We start from the raw sequence: 20,322 nt of genomic DNA, 5'->3' as shown, positions 1-20,322 counted from the left end.
AATCAAAAAAAAAAAAATTAAAAAAAAAAAAAAAAAAAAAATGGGGACCCCAAAAAAAAAAAAAAAAAAAGAAACCATACTAGTTTGTTCTTTTGCACACTGAAATTTGAGAACCACTTGAAGACTTCTGAAGTATTTTGGTATAGCAGGGTCTTTGATGCTTGGAACCATGTTACATCATGCTTAAACAAACACTTGTCCAGTTTATGGTTACCTTCTGTGACAAGGCAGGTGATAATCTGAGGGAGTCCGTTCTATCTCTGGTAGTGAGGAAGATGGACCCGAAATACATACTGCAGTTTTTATATGTTTTTCCAGTTCTGTTTCTTGCAACCCTGTAGAAGAAATGTCTGTTCTTCTTCCACGTGACCTTTCCTCTAGTCGAAGAAAACTAGCATCTCTTTTAAAAAATATATATATTTTATTGATTTTTACCGAGAGGAAGGGAGAGGGATAGAGAGGTAGAAACATCAGTGCGAGAGAAACATTGATCAGCTGTCTCCTGCACAACCCCTACTGGGGATGTGCCCGCAACCAAGGTACATGCCCTTGACCGGAATCGAGCCTGGGACCCTTCAGTCCTCAGGCCGACGCTCTATCCACTGAGCCAAACTGGTTAGGGCTGAAAACTAGCATCTCGTATTGTAACATTCTTTTCTTGCTAAATGTCCCCCAATATTTTATTGGTCTTTATGTGATATAGCTTTGAGTACTTTTATCAATCACCCTTTTCTTCTGAATGTACCTAGTTTGTATCCTTTTAAAAGTATGCCAAAAGTGGAATCTACTGCTCCAGGTGTGTTTTAACTAGTACAGGTTAAAGTTAGGCTATCCCCTCAATGTTCCAGATACCGTATTTCTTTTGATGCAGTCTGCTTTTTGACAGCCACATCATATTTTTTAATTTAATCAACTAACCCTGTTGCATTAAGTGAACTATCATCTTCAGGAAGTACACAAATGAACATGTGGTAGCTATGATGAAAGGAGCCATCAGAGAGACAGAAGTTACATGAAGTCTGCCTTACATATAGAGTGTAATTGACATTATTTCCATGTTTGATTTGGAATAAAAGGCCAAGGAGATCCAAATCAGGTTCTGGATTATGCTTACCAGCCACGAATATAGGTGTAGAGAAGTGGAACAACCCAAGACTATCGTTTATGTGGAAGAGCAGGATTAGAGTTCCTCTTGCTTCTTAATGCTCAATAGACGAACTCCAGTACACTTCCAGATGCTGCTTTGCCTTCATGATGTATTTGGGAGTAGGGAAACTGATTGGTTCAGAAACAACATGAGAAAGGGTGTGGCCCTGAATCACAGGCCTAGCTACACAGAGCTAGATAAGTGGCTAGGACATGGCAGTGCTGAAATGTGGAAAACCTGAGGCTCCTTGTAGAGATAGAACCTGGTGGCCTGTTGGATTTTGTTCATAAAATGATTTTGATTGGGTCACAAGTAAATAGTCAAGAAATTTCCTACTCCAATGGCATTTTGTCAGCACTATGTAGGAGCTTTAAAAAAATTATTTTAAAATCATTTTCCTCCAACTCTACTGTTTTAAAACATGAAAAAAGTTGAAAGAATTTTAGTGAATCCGTATTCCATGTAGATTTAACAATTGTAAAAATTTGCCATATTTACTTTATAACTGTCTATATCTATCTATTGTTTCTTCCTATACTATTTGAAAATAAGTTGTGGACAACTTGACACTTCACCCTAAATCCTTTCATAAGAACTTTTTTTTTTTTAAAAATAATTTTTTATTAATTTCAGAGAGGCTGGAAGAGGGAGAGAGAGATAGAAACATCAGTGATGAGAGAGATTCATTGATCGGCTGCCTCCTCCACGCTCCTCACTGGGGACCGAGCCCGCAACCCGGGCATGTGCCCTTGACCAGAATCGAACCTGGGACCCTTTGGTCTGCAGGTCGGCGCTCTACCCACTGAGTCAAACCGGCTAGGGCTCATAAGAACTTTTCGTGGCTGGCTTTTTGGAGGCATTCTAATGGTAGATTTATGTAATTGACTAAAAAAAAAAAAATACTGATGTCAAAGGCTACTGTCATTTATAATATTGTAGTTTACAAGTAGTTTTCACATTCATTATTTCGTGTGAACCCAAGCTGTGATATAAAGTAGACAAGACAGATAAAGATTCTTACCTGGCTTAAGGCAGAAATGCTGATGATGGAAATAGTTTTCTCACCTTTTCTTCTGTCAAGCTGTGACAAATATTTGAGAGTATACCCTCAGGGATAATCAATACCCCTAGCTCAGGGCAGCTCCATGGTAGGTAAATGGCTCTTTGTAATGGTAAAGAGAAAGTAAAAATGAAAAACAGTCTATTCTAGGCAAGAGAACTTAATTACTTATATTCTCTGTTGGTAGGTAATTCCAACATGGAATATTTCACCAATTAAGAAGGCCAATGAAATTAAGGTAAACTTGGAAGAGGTAATTCTTAATCTTTTCCAGAAAGACTTCATTAGTTTTGAAACCTAAGTATTTTTTATTTGTTAACATTTTGGGGACTTTTAACTTAAACTTTTAAAATTCCAGCTTTAATTTTTCTTCTATTCTATTAACTGCTAGGTTTGACTTTCTTGCTAGGAGTCTCTTTAACCCCTGCTTCTTGTTACTTGCTTTAGCTCATTGTGCTCTTAGGATATTTTCCCCTCCTGCTTTGTCTTTTCCTTCTTATTTTCCAAATACATGTGGTTTATATTTCCTGTTTACTTCATTTCTTTCTGTAATTGTATTTATGAAGCCTCCTCAGTTTGTGGATATCAACCTCGAAGAAGATGATTCCTCAGATGAAGAGTACCAGCCAGATGATGAAGAAGAAGATGAGACTGCTGAAGAGGTCAGTGGTGACCCTGTGAGTGTTGATAATATAGAAAAAAAAATTGGCTCAATAAGGCAGAGTGTATTTTCTTCCTTTGTAATGTCACCTGTTCTATAGAGAGTATTGAGACACCATTCTTTTTTCTACTCACTTTGCATAAATCCAAGTCTGAGAGGTATTTTCACACTCTTAATTTTGTCACATCTTGTATTATGAAATATAACATATTTAATATACAGAGCTGTACATACAGTAAAAATATACAGCCTAATTACAAAGCTAATTCTCATGAAACTTCTCCAAAGTCATTAAATATAGCATTGCCAAGATAACTCTTATTTGCCCTTCATGATCATAATCATTTCTCTTCCCCTAAAGATAACCATTATCCTGACTTTTTGGTAATTACTTCCTTGTTGTTTTGATTTAATATTTTTATTAATTTCAGAGAGGGGGAGAGAGAGAGAAACATCAATGCTGAGAGAGAATCATTGATTGGCTGCTTCCTGCACACCCCAAACTGGGGATTCAGCCCACAACCCGGGCATATGCCTCTGACTGGAATTGAACCCGAGACCCTTCAGTCCACAGGCTGAGGCTCTATCCATTGAGCCAAACTGGCTAGGGCTTCTTGTTTTTCTTTATAGTTATGTTCCCTAAATTTGCAGCTCTACACATTATAGTTCAATTACTGTTTTTAAACTTTATATAAATGGACCCATAGTGCATGTATTCTTTTTTTTGGTAGAAAAGCAAGCAAGAATTTATTGACTGCAGCAAAAACACACTTAGGACAGTGAAACAAGGAAGGACATTGAAGCAGCAACAGGAGACCCCAGGCTGGGCTGCTTTGGCTCACTAGGAAGTCAGAGAAAAGGGGTCTTGGAGACAGGTTCAGGTAGTTAGCCCTGGAAGAGGTGCTGCTGCCCATTTCTCCCCTGGTCACAAGTCTCCTGGGGTCCCTTGGTGTTTAGGAGATACATACCTGTTGGGGAAGGAGAGGCGGGAGGGATTGGCATGGTTATATTCCCTAAAGGAAGAGGATCTGTATTCTTTTGTGTCTGGCTTTCTTTTTTAACATTAATCCTTTGAGATTCATCTATCTTGTTTCTTTTAGCTATAGTAATATTCTTTTTCTTTTTTGGTAATATTCTATTTCTAAATGTGTTGTTTGACTTGTTTATAAAAGGATCTTTGATAAATGCCTTACAATTTTACAAAGTTTGCTGATGAGCATATTGACCTGATGATCTCTGTTCCCACCTTCAAAATATTAAGCTTTTATTTAAAAGTATTTTCTCTTACTCTGACTAATTAAATGATAATTTGTGATTCATTCTCTTGAGATACTTCAAACTCAGTGGAATAAGGTAGAGGCATAAATGTAAAAGTGAACCGGATATGTTTTGTAGAGTTTGTTGGAAAGTGATGTTGAAAGCACTGCTTCATCTCCACGTGGGGCAAAGAAATCCAGACTGAGACAGTCTTCTGAGATGAATGAAACAGATGAAGAGAATGGCATATTATCAGAGGTAAATCTGCATCATACAAAAGCGATGTTATAACTGTGTGAATTCTGAGCTATTACCCTTTGCCAAACATGAATCAAGATCAATAATCATGCCAGGATCTTCCTGGAATTTTTAACTGGTTATTATAACTGTTTCAATTCCAAAGTCTCTTAAATCAATGAACATTTTAATAGCAAACTGAACCCAGTGATAGGGAAAGAGCTTTTGTGATGTCTGATTAAGGGGCCAAATATGAGTGACTAACAGAGTTTCTTCTTTTCTACTTTTCTCTTTTTTATACCAGTTTTCTAATATTGTCCTAAAGCCATTTTTATAACATTTCCCACTTTTGGTAACCTAAGTAGCATCCTGTTGGTTTCATTGGAAACAGCATGAAATCTAATTAAATTAATACACTTGACAGAGTCTTTGTTTTTATGTACCTCCATCACGTCTATCCAGATGGGTCCAGAAAGATCATTAGTATATGAAAGATATGCCTCCCTCTCCCCTTCCATCCCTTCCATTTATTTGTTAATGTGCTTGCATCTTTTAATCAGGCTGAGAAAATTGCCACACCTGCCATCAGGCACATCAGTGCTGAGGTCGTACCCATGGGGCCTCCACCCCCACCAAAGCCCAAACAGACCAGAGATAGTACTTTCATGGAGAAGTTGCATGCTGTGGATGAGGAACTGGCATCTAGTCCAGTCTGCATGGATTCTTTCCAGGTAAATATAATTCTAATCGCTCAGAGCCCTGGCCGGTGTGGCTTATTGGTTAGAGTGTCACCCCATGCACCCACGGGTCAAGGGTTCTATTTCTGGTTCAGGGCACATGCCTGGGTTGTAGGTTTGATCCCCAGCCCTGGTCTGGGCATGTGCAGGAGGTACCATATTGATGTGTCTTTCTCACATTGATGGATGTTTCTCCCTCTCTCTCCCTCCTCCTTCTCTCATTCCCTCCCTCCTTCCCTTCCACTCTCTCTAAAAATCAATGGAAAAAATATCCTCAGGTGAGGATTAACAACAACAAATCTTTTTTAAATAATAAATCACTGGGAAAGTCAAATGGAGTAATTTATTTGTTGCTCATGTTGGGAAGAGAGAAGGGACGATATTACATTTTGATATAATAAGTAAAAGTTATGAAATTGTAGGTCTTTGATATTCTTTTTTATTTGTACTATTTTATTGTGAGAATGGCAGCTCCTAAGGAAGGAATAAGGTATGTGAAAGAAAGCATTTTTAAATGTGGAACATAGCCCTAGCCAGTTTGGCTCAGTGGATAGAGCATTGGCCCATGGACTGAAGGGTCCTGGGTTCAATTCCAGTTAAAGACACATACTTCAGTTACAGCTTGATCCTTGGCCCTGGTCTGGGCGCATGTGGGAGGCAACCAAATGATGTGTCTCTCTCACATCAGTGTTTCTCTCTCTCTGTCTCTCCCTCTCTCCACTCTCTTTCAAAAAATCAGTGGAAAAATACTCTCAGGTGAGGATTAACAACAACAAAGCCTTTTGAGGAGGTGACATTTGAGCTGAGATCTGAATGAGAAAGAGCCAGGCATGTATAAAAGATCTGGGGGAAAAATGGTTCATTCAGAGGAAATAGCACATTTAAAGCCCCTGATTCATAAGGATCATGGGAAGTAGTAGTAGGAGTCGGGTCGAAGAGCTAGGCTAGAGTGTGGGATCATGAAGGTTTTGGAAAACCATGATAAAGAATTTAGATTTTGCCCAGGCTGGGTAGCTCAGTTGTCTTGAGCGTCATCCTGATAACACCAAGGTTACAGGTTCAATTTTGACCCCCGGTCAGGGCACATACAAGATTCAACCAATGAATGCATAAATAAATGGTACAACAAGTCTCTCTCTCTCTCCCTCCCTCCCTCCCTCCCTCCCTCCCTCCCTCCTCTTTCCTTTCTCTCTAAAATGAGTAAATTTAAAAAAATGTTCTTTTAAATAGCAACCTAATTCAAAAATGGGAAATATAGGAAGGAGTTAGAGGGGGATGAACAACGAAAGGGAAGGGATTAAGATGTACAAATTGCTAGCATAAAATCAGTCAAGGGGAATATAGTCAACAGTATAGTGTCAGATGGGTATTAGACTTAATGAGTTAATCACTTTATAAGTTATATAAATGCCTAATCACTATGTTATATACCTAAAACTAATATAATATTGTATGTCAACTATAATTGAAAAATTAAAACATTTTTAATGGGCAAAGCATATGAATAGACATTTCTCCAAAGAAAATATGTAATGGTCAATAAGCAGTGAAAAGATGCTCCACATTTTCAGTCATTAAGAAAGTGCAAATCAAAACTACGATGAGATATTACTTCATCACCACTAGGATGGCTATAATAAAAAAGATGTTCAGTAACAAGTGTTGACAAGGATGTGGAAGATTGTAGAACCCTCATATGTTGCTGCTGGGAACATAAACTGGTGGAGCCACTTTGGAAAATGGTTTGGTGGTTTCTCAATAATTACCATATGACCCAGCAGTTCCTTTTCCAGAGAACTGAAAACATGTCCATGTAAAAATGTATACACAAATGTTCACAGCAGCATTATTCATAATAGCTCCAAAGTAGAAACAAATGAAATTTTCCTCAAGTGATAAATGAATAAACCAGAAATTGTATATTCATATAATGGAATATTATTGTGCACTAAAAAAGAACACAGTTTTGATACATTCTACAAAATGAATGAACTTATATATATATATTTATATATTTTATTAATTTTTTACAGAGAGGAAGGGAGAGAGATAGAGAGTTAGAAACATCGATGAGAGAAACATCAATCAGCTGCCTCCTGCACACCCCCTACTGAGGATGTGCCGCAACCAAGGTACATGCCCTTGACCAGAATCGAACCCGGGACCCTTCAGTCCGCAGGCCGACGCTCCATCCACTGAGCCAAACCGGTTAGGGCTGAATGAACTTATATTAAGTAAAAGAAGCCAGAGACAGAAGGCTATGTATTGTATGATTCCATTTGTATGAAATATCCAGCATAAGCAAGTCTTATTTCTTAGAAACAGAAAGTAGATAAGTGGTTAACAGAGACCGGATGCAGGTGAGAATGGGGTGGGGAGTGACTGCTAATGGGAATTGGATTTTGGGGGAGGGGGATGATGAAAATGTTCAGGAATTAGATACTAGTAGTGTTGATGATTACACAATTCTGTGAATATAGTAAAATCCACTCAATTTTATACCTGTAATGGTGAATTTTTTTTAATGAAAGGATCATTTCTCTTTTTTTGAAAAAATACATTTTTATTGATTTCAGAGAGAGAGAGAAACAACAATCATTGATTGGCTGCCTCCTGCACATCCCCTAGTAGAGATTGAGCCTGCAAGCCAGGCGTGTGCCCTCACTGGGAATCAAACTGTGACCTCCTGGTTTATAGGTCAATGCTCAACCACTGAGCCACTCTGGCCTGTCTTTAATGGTGAATTTTATGACATATAAATTATAGCTTAGTAAGCTGTTTTAAATATCCTTGAAATTTGTTTGTTTTTTTTTAAAAATATATTTTATTGATTTTTTTTACAGAGAGGAAGGGAGAGGGATAGAGAGTTAGAAACATCGATGAGAGAGAAACATCGATCAGCTGCCTTCTGCACACCCCCTACCGGGGATATGGCCGCAACCAAGGTACATGCCCTTGACCGGAATCGAACCCGGGACCCTTCAGTCCGCAGGCCGACACTCTATCCACTGAGCCAAACTGGTCAGGGCTGAAATTTGGTTTTAAGACTTATGTCATTGTCCTTAAAGTTTCTCAAAGAATAATAAACCCAAATTGTTTAGAGAAGAGACTTTGTCGTTTTAGCTAAGAAGAGAAGCACACAGGATATGATGAGGTTTGAAGAATTTGGAAGCATTAGGCATTCAGTGACATGTTTTTATTTCCTTCTCTATTGGCTAGCCAATGGATGACAGTCTCATTGCGTTCCGAACCCGCTCTAAGAGGCCTCTGAAAGATGTTCCCCTGGGACAACTAGAGGCAGAGCTTCAAGCTCCAGACATCACCCCAGACATGTATGACCCCAATACAGCAGATGATGAGGAATGGAAGCTGTGGCTTGGGGGACTCATGAATGATGATGTGGGGAATGAAGGTAAGTAGTTTTACTTGCATTTACTATCTACTCTGTCTATTTTCTCTGTGGTGAAATTTTCATTAGTTAGAAGCTTAAAGAAGGTATTTTTGGTTAATTGAATTTGGTATTTATCAAGCAATTTATTTTAAACTAGAGGCCCGGTGCACAAAATTCGTGAACTCGGGGGGTTGTCCCTCAGCCCAACCTGTGCCGTGAGCCCAGCTTCTGGCTGAGCAGCGCTCCTCCTGTGGGAACGCACTGACCACCAGGGGGCAGCTCCTACATTGAGCATCTGCCCCCTGGTGGTCAGTGTGTGTCATAGCGACTGGTCATTCCGCCATTTAGTCGGTTTGCATATTAGCCTTTTTTATATAGGACTAGAGGCCTGGTGCACGAGATTTGTGCATGGGTAGGATCCCTAGGCCTGGCTGGCAATCAGAGCTGATCTGTGGGGCCACTGGTGAATCCCTGTTCGCTCCCGCCTTGGCTGGCCTGGAGCTATCTGCTCGCTGACCCCACCCCCACCACCCCACCCCCACTGCCGGTCGGGGCCTGCAGGCTGGGGACAGCTCCTGCATTGAGCGTCTGCCCTCTGGTGGTCAGTGCACATCATAGTGACTGGTCGTTCTGCCGTTCGGTCGATTTGCATATTACGGTTTTATATAGATAGGTTAGTATGTAAATTCCCCTCTCCCCCCTTTTTTGGTTTAGAATCTTTGGGAATCTTGAATGCTAAGAATCCTCCCCTGAAATATAAATGCACACATAATTTTATATACCCTCTCATTGGAGTGCATTGATTCATTTGACTGTTGTGTTAAGGTTCTTTATGATGCAAGTGAAAGAATCCAAACTCCCACTTGCAAGAAGGTCAGATGAAACCAGACTTTGCTAAAGGGCAGAAAAACCTGCAGTAGAGTTGAGACCCTGTTAAGGCCTCCTTCTTTCTCTATAGCCTTCATCTCTACTTCTTTTTGTCAGTCAACTCCATTATTAAACCTGTTTTATCCTATAAGGCTTGTACCATAGTCATAAGCACACTTCTTGCATTGTCCTCAGATCAGAAGGACTCTCTCCTACAGGGTCCAGTTGGAAAATCCGGGAGAACTACTCAGATTGCCTTCGTTTGATCACATGCTCAGTTTCTTGGTGTTGCATGGGATTGATAGGAAGGCTGTTTCATCATGGAGTTCTCTGATTGGCAGAACCTCATAGAACAATGTGGTTGGAGTGTGTAGTTGGTCAAAAGAAGTGATGGTGTTTCCAGAAGTGAGGAAGGAGTTAATTAATGAGACAAAAAATAACGTTGACTACAGTCATACGTTGTGTAAGAATCCCTACCATAACCTTTACTTTAGAATATAAGTAAAAGTTCTTAGTTTAATACTGTGAAATTACATTATTAAAATTGGTGAGTTTTAAAAAGTGTACTGTAGTGGAAATCAGGCATAATTTAATTGTTTTGTACAATACATTTCTGTGGATTTAGAAGATAGGCGGTTGATTTCATTTGTAGTGATTCCAGATGTTGTCATATTCTCTTTTTTTAATCTTCACCCAAGGATATGTTTTTCATTGATTTTTCAATATGTTTGTCAAATAGGTATTCAGAGAACATTGGCTGACCCATTTGTGTGTTGTAGGCAGAAGTTGCCTATTGCAGTTCTTGCACCCAAACCAGATGGGTGTGCAAACATTAATATAATATCCGTATGTTATAGGTTCTTTCAGTACTTTTATTATTCAGCAATGTTGGAAAAGGATCTGCTGTGAAGAGACTTATGAAGAAAGGACTGTAGAGATTAGGAAGACAGAATTCCATTTCAAGGATTAAAGAAATGTTATTGGGGAGATAAACCCACAAATGCATGAAAAAGATTTGACATTCAAATAGCTATGTACAAACAATGCAACTTAATATTTTATAAACTAGTATTAATATTGAGTAAAGAATATAGGTTAGATTCAGTTTAATCAGTATAGACTTTTCAATGATTATGGACCAAAAATGTGTATATATTTTTATTTTTAATGAAAGATTTTAATATGAAAAACTAAATCGTGAAAGGGTACAAAGTAAAGAGTTCTATTCTTCAATCTTTGTTAATACTTTCTAGATATTTTCTGTGTATTTAATCAAGCACATATTTATCTCAAATATTTTTTTTCCACAAAAGGAATCATACTGCACATATTGTTCTGCCTCTGAAGCTTTGTTTCTTTCACTTAATTAAGTTAGATCTATTTCCATTGTAATACATAGACATCTTCCTCTCTTGCTTAATGGCTATGCAGTAGTAAGGAATTTAGTTTTCTCATTTGGTAGATTTTTTAAAAAATTCAGTTCCTGCCTTAGCTGGTTTGGCTCAGTGCATAGAGCAGCGGTTCTCAACCTGTGGGTCGTGAACAATGAAAATACATCCTGCATATCAGATATTTACATTATGATTCATAACAGTAGCAAAATTACAGTTATGAAGTAGCAACGAAAATAATTTTATGGTTGGGGGTCACCACAACATGAGGAACTGTATTAAAGGGTCGCGGCATTAGGAAGTTGAGAACCACCGGTCAAGGGCACATGCCTGCCTGGGGGCTTGTTCCCCAGTAGGGGATGTGCAGGAGGCAGCCAATCAATGATTCTGTCTCATCCATGATGTTTCTATCTCTCTCTCCCTCTCCCTTCCTCTCTGAAATCAATAAAGATATATTGGGAAAAAAAATTCAGTTCCTCCGTTGCACTAGCCACATTTCAAGTTCTCAATTTCCGCACATGGCTAGTGGCTACTATTATTGTACAATGCATATGTAAAATGTTTTCATCATTGTAGAAAGTTCTCTTGGACATCACTGATCTAAAGTTGTCCCAGGACCCGGCCAGTGTGGGTTAGTGATTAAGTGAAAACCTATGAACCAGGAGGTCACGGTTTGATTCCCAGTGAGGGCACATACCTGTCAGGCTTGGTCCCCAGTAGGGGGCATGCAGGAGGCAGCCAATCAGTGATTCTCTGTCATCATTGAGGTTTCTATCTCTCCCTTTCCCTTCCTCTTTGAAATCAATAAAAATATTTTAAAATAAATAATTAAAAAATAATAAAGTCTCAAAAATATTACCATAATATAACAATAATTCAGTGACTTCTTTCTAACCTCCTGGTTCATAGGTCAGTGCTCAAGCACTGAGCCACACTGGCTGGGCAAACAATTTTTATTGAGAAATGGGGAAGATATCATAGAGAAAATTATTAGGGAGAAACACAACCACATTTCTATGTCCTAACATAACAAATGCTTATTATATTTGTGTATTTTTAGTTATTTTTGAGTCCTAATATAGGGATATAATTTTTGAAACTTAATGGTTATTATATGTTCTTATATTGTGTTTTTTGTCATGTATGTATTGAATTTTTATAGAATGTTGCATCTTTGCATTTTGTATTATAGTCATTTCCTAATTTGGGGGAATTAGATTTATTCCTTTTTTCACTATCAATGCCTTCATGAGCTTAACAAAAGTATTATTTTCATAAGATATGCACTAATCAAAGTGAGATTCCTGAGATAAATTATATGTTCAGTTTTCTGGCTTTTGTTGCATTTTGACAGATTTAAGTCTTGTTTGGAGGACGGAAGAAATTTGGCTTATTGGAGAGAATAGGTGAGATGAGTCAGCTATAGGAAGTGATCTGTGCAAAGGCATAGAGGGAAAAAAAATTATTTAAAAACTTAAGGATAAATGTACTTTATTGGAACAGATTCTCATAGTGCTGAATATCTTACATTGTCACTAAAGATAAGAGTTGAGATTTGAGAATGAGTGTCTGAAACTTTGTGTTTTCTAGATGAGGCGGATGATGATGACGATCCAGAATATAATTTCCTGGAAGACCGTGACGAACCAGACACAGAGGATTTCCGCACCGACCGGGCAGTGAGAATCACCAGTGAGTCTGTGTTTACTATGGGTCCTGCTCTTGACTGTCCTATCTACATTTGTTCACTTTGTATATTTTTTAGGGTAAAGTTTGCACTCCATTTAATATAAGACATTTAAGCTCCCTCTATCCTATTTCTATAAATCTTTAAATGTAGGTATATATTCAGAAAGCCTATCAGTCGTTCATTTACACATCCCACAGTTATGTATTGAGTCTAGTATTTGGCAGGGATTATACTTAGGATACCATAATGAATAAAACATGGCTGTGTCTTATAGGGTGACAGTTTAGTAGGGGATACAAACAGAAAACATTATAATAGCCCTAGTCGGTTTGGCTCAGTGGATAGAGCATCAGCCTGTGGACTGAAGGGTCCCAGGTTCAATTCCGGTCAGGGGCAGGTACCTGGATTGCAGACTTGATCCCCAGTAGGGGGTGTGCAGGAGGCAGCCAATCAATGATTCTCTCTCATCATTGATGTTTCTATCTCTGTCTCCCTCTCCCTTCCTCTCTGAAATCAATAAAAATATATTTTAAAAAAAGAAAACATTATAATACAAAGTGATAGGTGCTATAATAAGTTGTGTATAAAGTATGCTAGTGGCCTAAAAGAGGGTATAATCTAGTGTATGGTATGAAATTAGGGTGGGAGGGCTTAGGGAAGGATTCACAAGATGAGGTTGTTTTTTTTTAATCCTAGTTTTGAAGGAGGAATAGGAAATGTATGGCAAATGGGGGCAGAGAAGGATATTATAAATATAAGAGCATCTATAAACAGCAGAATTGTGAAACAATAATAAGTGTGTTGAAAAAATAGTAAGTAGTCGGTATAGTTGTGTGAGTGAGTGGTGGTAGAAAAGGATAATCAGTGTTCAGAACTTGAATTTGAGAACCTTGAATTTGAGTTTTGATTTATCAAAAAGGAGAGAGAGCTCAAAGAGTTTTAAGTAGGAAATCAGTAGGAACTTATTTGGATTTTAGAAATACCATTTTGATTAAATACCGGTTTAATATAAAGAGAGCAAGATTAGAGGCATGCAAAGCACATCACTTGACTTGAGTCATTTGTTTGAAAAATTACTTCATTGCCAGTGATGAAAAACATATTTCAGAAATTATTGATTTTTTAAAATATATTTTATTGATTTTTTTACAGAGAGGAAGGAGAGGGATAGAGAGTCAGAAACATTGAAGAGAGAGAAACATCAATCAGCTGCCTCCTGCACACCCTCCACTGGGGATGTTGCCCGCAACCAAGGTACATGCCCTTGACCGGAACTGAACCTGGGACCCTTCAGTCCGCAGGCCGACGCTCCATCCACTGAGCCAAACCGGTCAGGGCAGAAATTATTGATTTTTATTGCATGCATTAAATACCCACTATTGGTCCTGAGACCTCATCAGGACAATTTTTATTATTACTGTTTTTTTATATAAATATTTTAAAGAATATTTTATTTATTTCAGAGAGGAAGGAAGAGGGAGAGATAGATACATCAATGATGAGAGAGAATCATTGATTGGCTGCCTCGTGCATGTCCCCTACTGGGAATTGAGCCAGCAACCATGGCATATGTCCTGACCGGGAATTGAACTGTGACCTCCTGGTTCATAGGTCGAAACTCAACTACTGAGCTACTCTGGCTTCACAAGAATAAGACTATTTAGTTCTCTCATGTATTCCAAGTATCTAGAACAGGATTGAGGCATAGTTGGTATTCAGTAAATGTTTTTGAATAATGAATATTAGATATATATGAGGATTTTGTCAAATGCCTTGCTGAAAATAACATACATTGTTTTCTTGGAATTCCCTCTTATGAAATTAACTTGTGCTCACAGCATACTGTTTGGGTTTTCTTGCAGAAAAGGAAGTGAATGGACTGATGGAAGAACTGTTTGAAACTGTGAGTAATGATCCTTGAGTATGAATTCAGGATGGTAAAAGTGGATTCTTCAGCAAGCTCTGTCTTTTTGGTCCCAGGGCCCCTGCCTCCAGAATGGCATTCATACAAAGCCAGTTCCCCCTTTAGCCCACCCAGGAGAGAATATAATGGCAGGAGAATATTGGTAACTAACAAACTTTGGTTATCCATATATAGATAATTCTTAGTAAACTTTACTTGCAAACTTTGGAAGGCCTTCCCAACCATCATTTGGTGCATCCTTAAAGATTGCATACTAGTTTTAGATTATTCTAAATCACACAGTTACCTTGCTCATAAATTTGTCTTGTGAAAGATAGTTATGATCACTGTGAGTTATCCATGCTCTGTCATTAGCTGTACACACTGACCAGTTGAGAGATTTTTTTCCCCTAGGGTAATAGTGGAGTCATCCCATGTGCAGGACTGTGGAAGTCCTCAAGTGAGAAAAATACTCTGATGCAAGCTCTTTCTGAGTGCCAGCATTATCCTGTAAGCGGTAGTGATTAATTTCCCTTCTCACTGCTGCAGTGACTTCACATGCCCGTTCCCCAGGAAAACGCTCCTTTTCCTTTTCCTCAGTTCCAAGATGAGATGGGATTCCCCAGCATGGAAGATGATGGCCCGGAGGAGGAGGAGCGTGTGGCTGAGCCTCGACCTAACTTTAATACTCCTCAAGCCCTACGGTAGGCCTGTCAAAGACTTTGAAACAGAATAGAGAAAAAAATGTCTTCTGAAAAGGTTTTCAGCAATTTCAGTTAATTCCCCAGCCCTCGGGGGGTGTTAGCTGTCAGGTGAATAAGTCTCCTTATGATGGGGCAGTGCAGCTATAGACCAAGCTGTATCTGTTTGGGAAGGGAGAAAAAACAGTAGCTGGCATCCATGGCAACTTCTCCAGGTGAGTGGTGCTGGAGAGGTATGTAGGACTATGTGGCCAGCCACAAAAACTACCCCAAATTGTCATAGCCATCATGTCCCTTTTGTTCACTTCATTTGCCGTTAACGTCTGGTAAATGTTAATGAATGTTTGTTAATTACCTAGGCATTAATTGAGCAAACCATGAAGCACCTGTAATAATGCCCTAGGGTCTGAAATGTATGTACTGCCCTCTTCACATAAAGTTAGCACTTCTGTTGCTCCACCCAGAAAGTAGAGGCTTTCATTTTTTTCCCTATTTTGGCGATGGGTTTGCATAATCTATCTGTACACTGTTGTTACTCATTCTGAGTAGAAACAGAAGTCAGGATGGGGTTTATTCCATGGGTGGAATAAAGCAAAACTTAGAGATCCACAGCTTCTAATTAGTCCTGTGTTTGAACCGAACAGCATTACCTAACTAGAGAGCCTGGGATCCATTTGAAAGGTAGTAGTCTTTAAGGGAACTTACAATTTAGTGAAGACAACAAAGTATACTAACCAATGTGTAAAAGCTAGAAATACTAGTCGTACTCCATTACAATAAATACCATAATGAAACTCTAACAAGGGTCTCAGGATTTCCCCTTTGAGCTTTATGGAGGTGTTACTGACAGTGTGCGAGTTGGGTGGAGCGGGGTCTCAGTGTCACCTGCTGGTGCTAATGGTGTTCATCAGGTAAATGTAGATTCAGATTTGGCACCCGCCTGCATCTGCCAGCTGTGTGCAGGGAGGGCTCGACACAGGGACAATGGTGCGCTTGCCATGAAGCCATACAATTCAGTTTGTTCTTGATATATCTCTGGCGCCTTTCGAGCTGCTGTCTCTAGGCTTCAGCTTAAAGTGAGTATTTGTAAGCAAGTGAGTCTGTAGGCAGGCCATTTTTGAGGACACCTGGTTTTCTAGCAGCCCTTTGTCTCACCTGGATGGGGTTTCAGGGAGTTACCAGGGTGTGGCGAGCCATATTCACCAGGTCAGTTAAACTGCCATGTATTTTAGTATATTCCTTGTTGCTTCATGCCTGAAGGTCTTTGAATTTTTAAGAAACAAAAGCAGTGCCAGAACAAGAACGGAATGGGTGAAGCTAGATCAGGGATTGGAGTAATGGGTAAATCAGAGAATTTATGCTGTACTTTGAGAAGATTTTATATAATTGTTAAGAACAAGTTCCAGATTAATGTGCATATCAGTATGATATTGGAATAAGTTTCCATTTGCTCCTTGACTGCTTTGTTATCCTGATATTTCTCTGCTCCTTCCCTTTTATTTGTACACTAGAGGCCCAGTGCACAGATTTGTGCACTGGTGGGTTCCCTCGGCCTGGCCTGCAGGGATTGGGCCGAAAGTGGCCCAGGGCACGGATTCGTCCAGGGTGTGTCAGGCCCTTTGCTCCCAGTCCCGATTGGCCGGATCCCAGCAGCAAACTAACCTACTGGTTGGAGCGTCTGTCCCCTGGTGGTCAGTGCGCGTCATAGTGACTAGTCGAATGGTCAGACACTTAGCATATTAGGCTTTTATTATATAGGATTACTTAGAGGACTGATTGTAAAAAAATGGGGATGTGTTACAATTCAGAACCATCTTATTTGAATCTATGTTAACAACTTTGGGAAAAGATTTGGATAGACTAGGAGTTTTGCTTATTGGCTAAAGTGGGATTTAGGAATTATTAGTAGATAGAATGTATGCAGATTCTCTTAGACCACAATTAGCAGGAACTGGATGTGTTGTGGACCTAGGGAATTGTTCACATTCAGTTGTCTCCCTGTTGGGGGTAGGTTTGAGGAACCACTGGCCAACTTGCTAAATGAGCAGCATCGTACAATGAAAGAGCTCCTTGAGCAGCTGAAGTTGAGGAAAGCTTCAGCCAAACAGCAGCAGGAAGTAGAAAGGGTTAAGCCCCAGACCGAGAAAGTTCCTCAGACTCTGATTCTAGACCCAGCCCAGAGGAAGAGACTCCAGCAGCAGATGCAGCAGGTAAGGCTCTTCTTGGTAACGTTACTATTGGATCATCCCATGGCTTGACCTGGAGCCAAAATTAGCAGCTCTGTAAAAGTCAGAAACAGGTGTCTTGACACCCTTTGAAACCACAGGACCACAGGATCTTCACATCAGCTAGGCCCTGAGAACTTACGTTCATGAGTCACCATGGCTCAGGCAAGAATGCATGTAAGTATGTTGATAATATCCAGAATTACAGATTTCAAAGAATCCTGAGTAATCCATTCTGAATTTAACAGCCTTGGGGCCAGAATAGTTTTTCTTCTTTCTAATCTCAGTTTCTCTGGTTTGAGGTTAAACTTCTCTGATTCTATCATTTTGTTCAAGGGGAACATATCTGTAAAATTCATACTAATGTTGTACTCATAGACTATCGAGAAAGCAAAAGATGTGTAATAAAGTTGCAAATATCTTGACCAGATCTTCTGGGTTCCGGAAATGGCATCATAACACGTCACTGTATTGTTTTCTTTCCCTCCCCAGCATGTTCAGCTCTTGACGCAAATTCACCTTCTCTCCACCTCCAACCCCAGTCTCAACTCGGAGGCCAGTACTACCAGGATATTTCTTGTAAGGTTCCAAATATCCCTAACTCTAAAGATTGAGTATACAGTTACCTTGGCAAGTCATTTCTCACAGATATTCACCCACCAGAATCTATATTTCTTCTTCTCTCCTGCATGTTTGGGTAGCTATTCCTATGTCTTCCTATCTTTGCTGAAAGAACATAAATCACTGATCTTCATGAAAGGGCAGAGAGTGTATTCAGTTTTCTTAAGAGTATTGCTCTGACTTGCAGTCTTAAAGAGGTAATGTTGATTGTGAAAGAGTTTAGGATGATTTTTTTACCTGTTTTAATCCTGTAATAGGAAGGACAGTTTTTCACACAGAGGCTAAGGGCTATTGATGATAATGGCCTGGAACTTAAATCTCCTTTGTGCCCTGTTTTCCCAGGAAGAGCTGGGAACCTTTGCTCAAAGCTCCATCGCTCTTCACCATCAGTTCAACCCTAAGTTTCAGACCTTGTTCCAACCCTGTAACCTGACTGGAGCCATGAAGCTCATTGAAGATTTCAACACACATGTCAGCATTGATTGGAGTCCTCGCAAAACTGTCAAGACGGGTAGGGGACACTGGCTATTTTGTTTGAGTACTTAACACCCAGACCAACGTGTCTATTGTGGCAACAAATACCTTGAACCAGGGCCTCTGGCCAGCACGTGTCTGCCTTCACACAGGCATAATCTCCAAAACCTCATCTTTGTGGAATGCCCCCAGGAAAAAGTCAATAATCTCAGATTCCTTGATGGGCAGGGAGAAGAGCTAGATCTCATCCAGGGACTTGGTCTTCATGTCCTTAACCAGGCAGCCCAGCTTGGTGACTGGGAGGACTCCTTGTCCTCGGCCTTGCCTCTGAGAGCTCCACGGCCGAGGCCCTGGCCCCGGCCCCCCTCAGCCTTGACCTTGGCCCCAGATGCCGCTGCCAAACCCTCCTCGGAAGCAGCTGCAGCCTCCCATTTCGGGGCCCCTGGGTCCTCCGGGCCCTCCTGTAGCACCAGTGTCATCCACCATTTGGTATCTCATCAGAAAGAAGCAGCACCATATACTCTATAAATATTTGCTTTTGATTTATTTCCTGGTTTAGCAAATTAGTCGTGGTTTGGTCGGGATTTAGGTTTGTTTTTGGATTTGATTTTAAATCCATGACTCTTATAGTTAAATTGAATATAGTTGAATTTAAGTTCATTAGGTCATGGACACTGATCTCAAACTACTTTATTAGCTATATGTTGGTACTGAAAACTTAATTTAACACCAAACTACAGTAATGACTAATAGATATAGTGTCCTGTGCTTTTTTTTCCTGGTAATATTAAAATACTTGTGGAAGGAGAAGTATGGCTATAGTAGTTCTTACCTCTGGAAAGGCAGAAAAATGCCTGGAATTGAGAGACGGACAGCAAGACAGAAATGAATGGGACTGTGTCATTTCATTCCCCTTATGTTTTTTCTTTTTAATTCCCAACCTCAAGAGGAATCTGGGAGAAACTTAATGAAAGTTAAGTAAGAATGAAATAAAATAAAATTTGGAATTTGGAATACCAGATTTGTGAGGGACATTTAAGAAGTTGAAATCTTATCCTGGAAGAAAGAAAGCATTGTTGAAGGTCATTTATCTTTCAAGGATTTTAAGGGGGAAGGAGGTAAAAATATTTTTAGCATACACGGTGTGCCAGGTATTAGTAGGTACTTTCTAAATATTTGTGTTACTTAGTGTGTTAAGTGTTCCACATAGGAAAGATTAAGAAAATCAACTCTTAGTAACATTGAATGGGATTCCCATGAGGTGTATGTTAGGCTCAGAAAGTTGTGGAAACATTTGTGGGGAGAGTTGTGTGGATTTTGAGGGGATTAAGTTAGGTAGGGACAGCTCTATCTAAATGCACAAATGCAATCAGAAACTTCTATAAAGTCCTCTTTGTTCTAGAATTTAATTTATTGGTTTGTGTTTTTTTTTCTTACAGCCTGTAAATTTCCCTGTTTACCAAAGCAAGTGGCTTGGATCCTGGCCACAAGCAAGGTTTTCATGTATCCAGAGCTACTTCCAGTGTGTTCCCTGAAGGCAAAGAATCCCCAGGATAAGAATTCATTCACCAAGGCTGAGGACAAGTAAGGGTTTATTGTGGAGGGGTGAGCACAGAATATCCTGAAGAGAAGGTCTAGTTCTTTTTTCTTAAGGAGCTTAGGGAAATAAGGCCTGTATAAGATACGGACACAAAAGACAAAGAAAAGCAGTGTTGATTGTTACGTATAAAGTTCTATAATATGTGCTCGTTTCAGCATTGCCAAATACTGTTCTTTTTGGGGGATGACATGCACATTTTCCAAACATTTTAAATTATGTTTTGTCTTTTATTGATTGTAAAAAACAATCTTGTAATATGTACTATTAGGGGAAACTTAGTAAAGGAAAAAAATTTTTATCCCCTATTCTAACCACCCCAAGATAATGATTTTTCTCTTGCATTTCTTATATACCTGGTAA

The 20,322-nt window shown here is 39.4% G+C and overlaps 1 protein-coding gene across 10 annotated transcripts in view; it reads left to right on the top strand.

Moving 5' to 3' along the window:
* The window catches only part of GON4L (gon-4-like (C. elegans)), a 53,295-nt gene that overhangs the window by 14,243 nt on the left and 18,730 nt on the right, over nucleotides 1-20,322 (top strand). For 6 of the 10 annotated variants that reach the window (XM_014540826.1, XM_014540824.1, XM_014540830.1 and 3 more), the window contains 13 exons: nucleotides 2,395-2,445; nucleotides 2,774-2,884; nucleotides 4,264-4,383; nucleotides 4,923-5,093; nucleotides 8,319-8,511; nucleotides 12,339-12,440; nucleotides 14,301-14,341; nucleotides 14,756-14,851; nucleotides 14,942-15,045; nucleotides 17,054-17,252; nucleotides 17,760-17,846; nucleotides 18,231-18,399; nucleotides 19,802-19,946. In XM_014540826.1, the coding sequence (XP_014396312.1) occupies nucleotides 2,395-2,445; nucleotides 2,774-2,884; nucleotides 4,264-4,383; nucleotides 4,923-5,093; nucleotides 8,319-8,511; nucleotides 12,339-12,440; nucleotides 14,301-14,341; nucleotides 14,756-14,851; nucleotides 14,942-15,045; nucleotides 17,054-17,252; nucleotides 17,760-17,846; nucleotides 18,231-18,399; nucleotides 19,802-19,946 (1,589 nt within the window). The remainder of the gene's footprint in view (nucleotides 1-2,394; nucleotides 2,446-2,773; nucleotides 2,885-4,263; nucleotides 4,384-4,922; nucleotides 5,094-8,318; nucleotides 8,512-12,338; nucleotides 12,441-14,300; nucleotides 14,342-14,755; nucleotides 14,852-14,941; nucleotides 15,046-17,053; nucleotides 17,253-17,759; nucleotides 17,847-18,230; nucleotides 18,400-19,801; nucleotides 19,947-20,322) is intronic. The other 4 variants (XM_014540831.1, XM_014540825.1, XM_014540829.1 and 1 more) reach the window with 3 other exon arrangements.

Source organism: Myotis brandtii, unplaced genomic scaffold, assembly GCF_000412655.1.
Source record: "Myotis brandtii unplaced genomic scaffold, ASM41265v1 scaffold250, whole genome shotgun sequence".
Taxonomy (NCBI): Eukaryota; Metazoa; Chordata; class Mammalia; order Chiroptera; family Vespertilionidae; genus Myotis; species Myotis brandtii.
The sequence above is the reverse complement of the archived record's forward strand: the minus strand, read 5'-3'. Positions and strand labels throughout refer to the sequence as shown.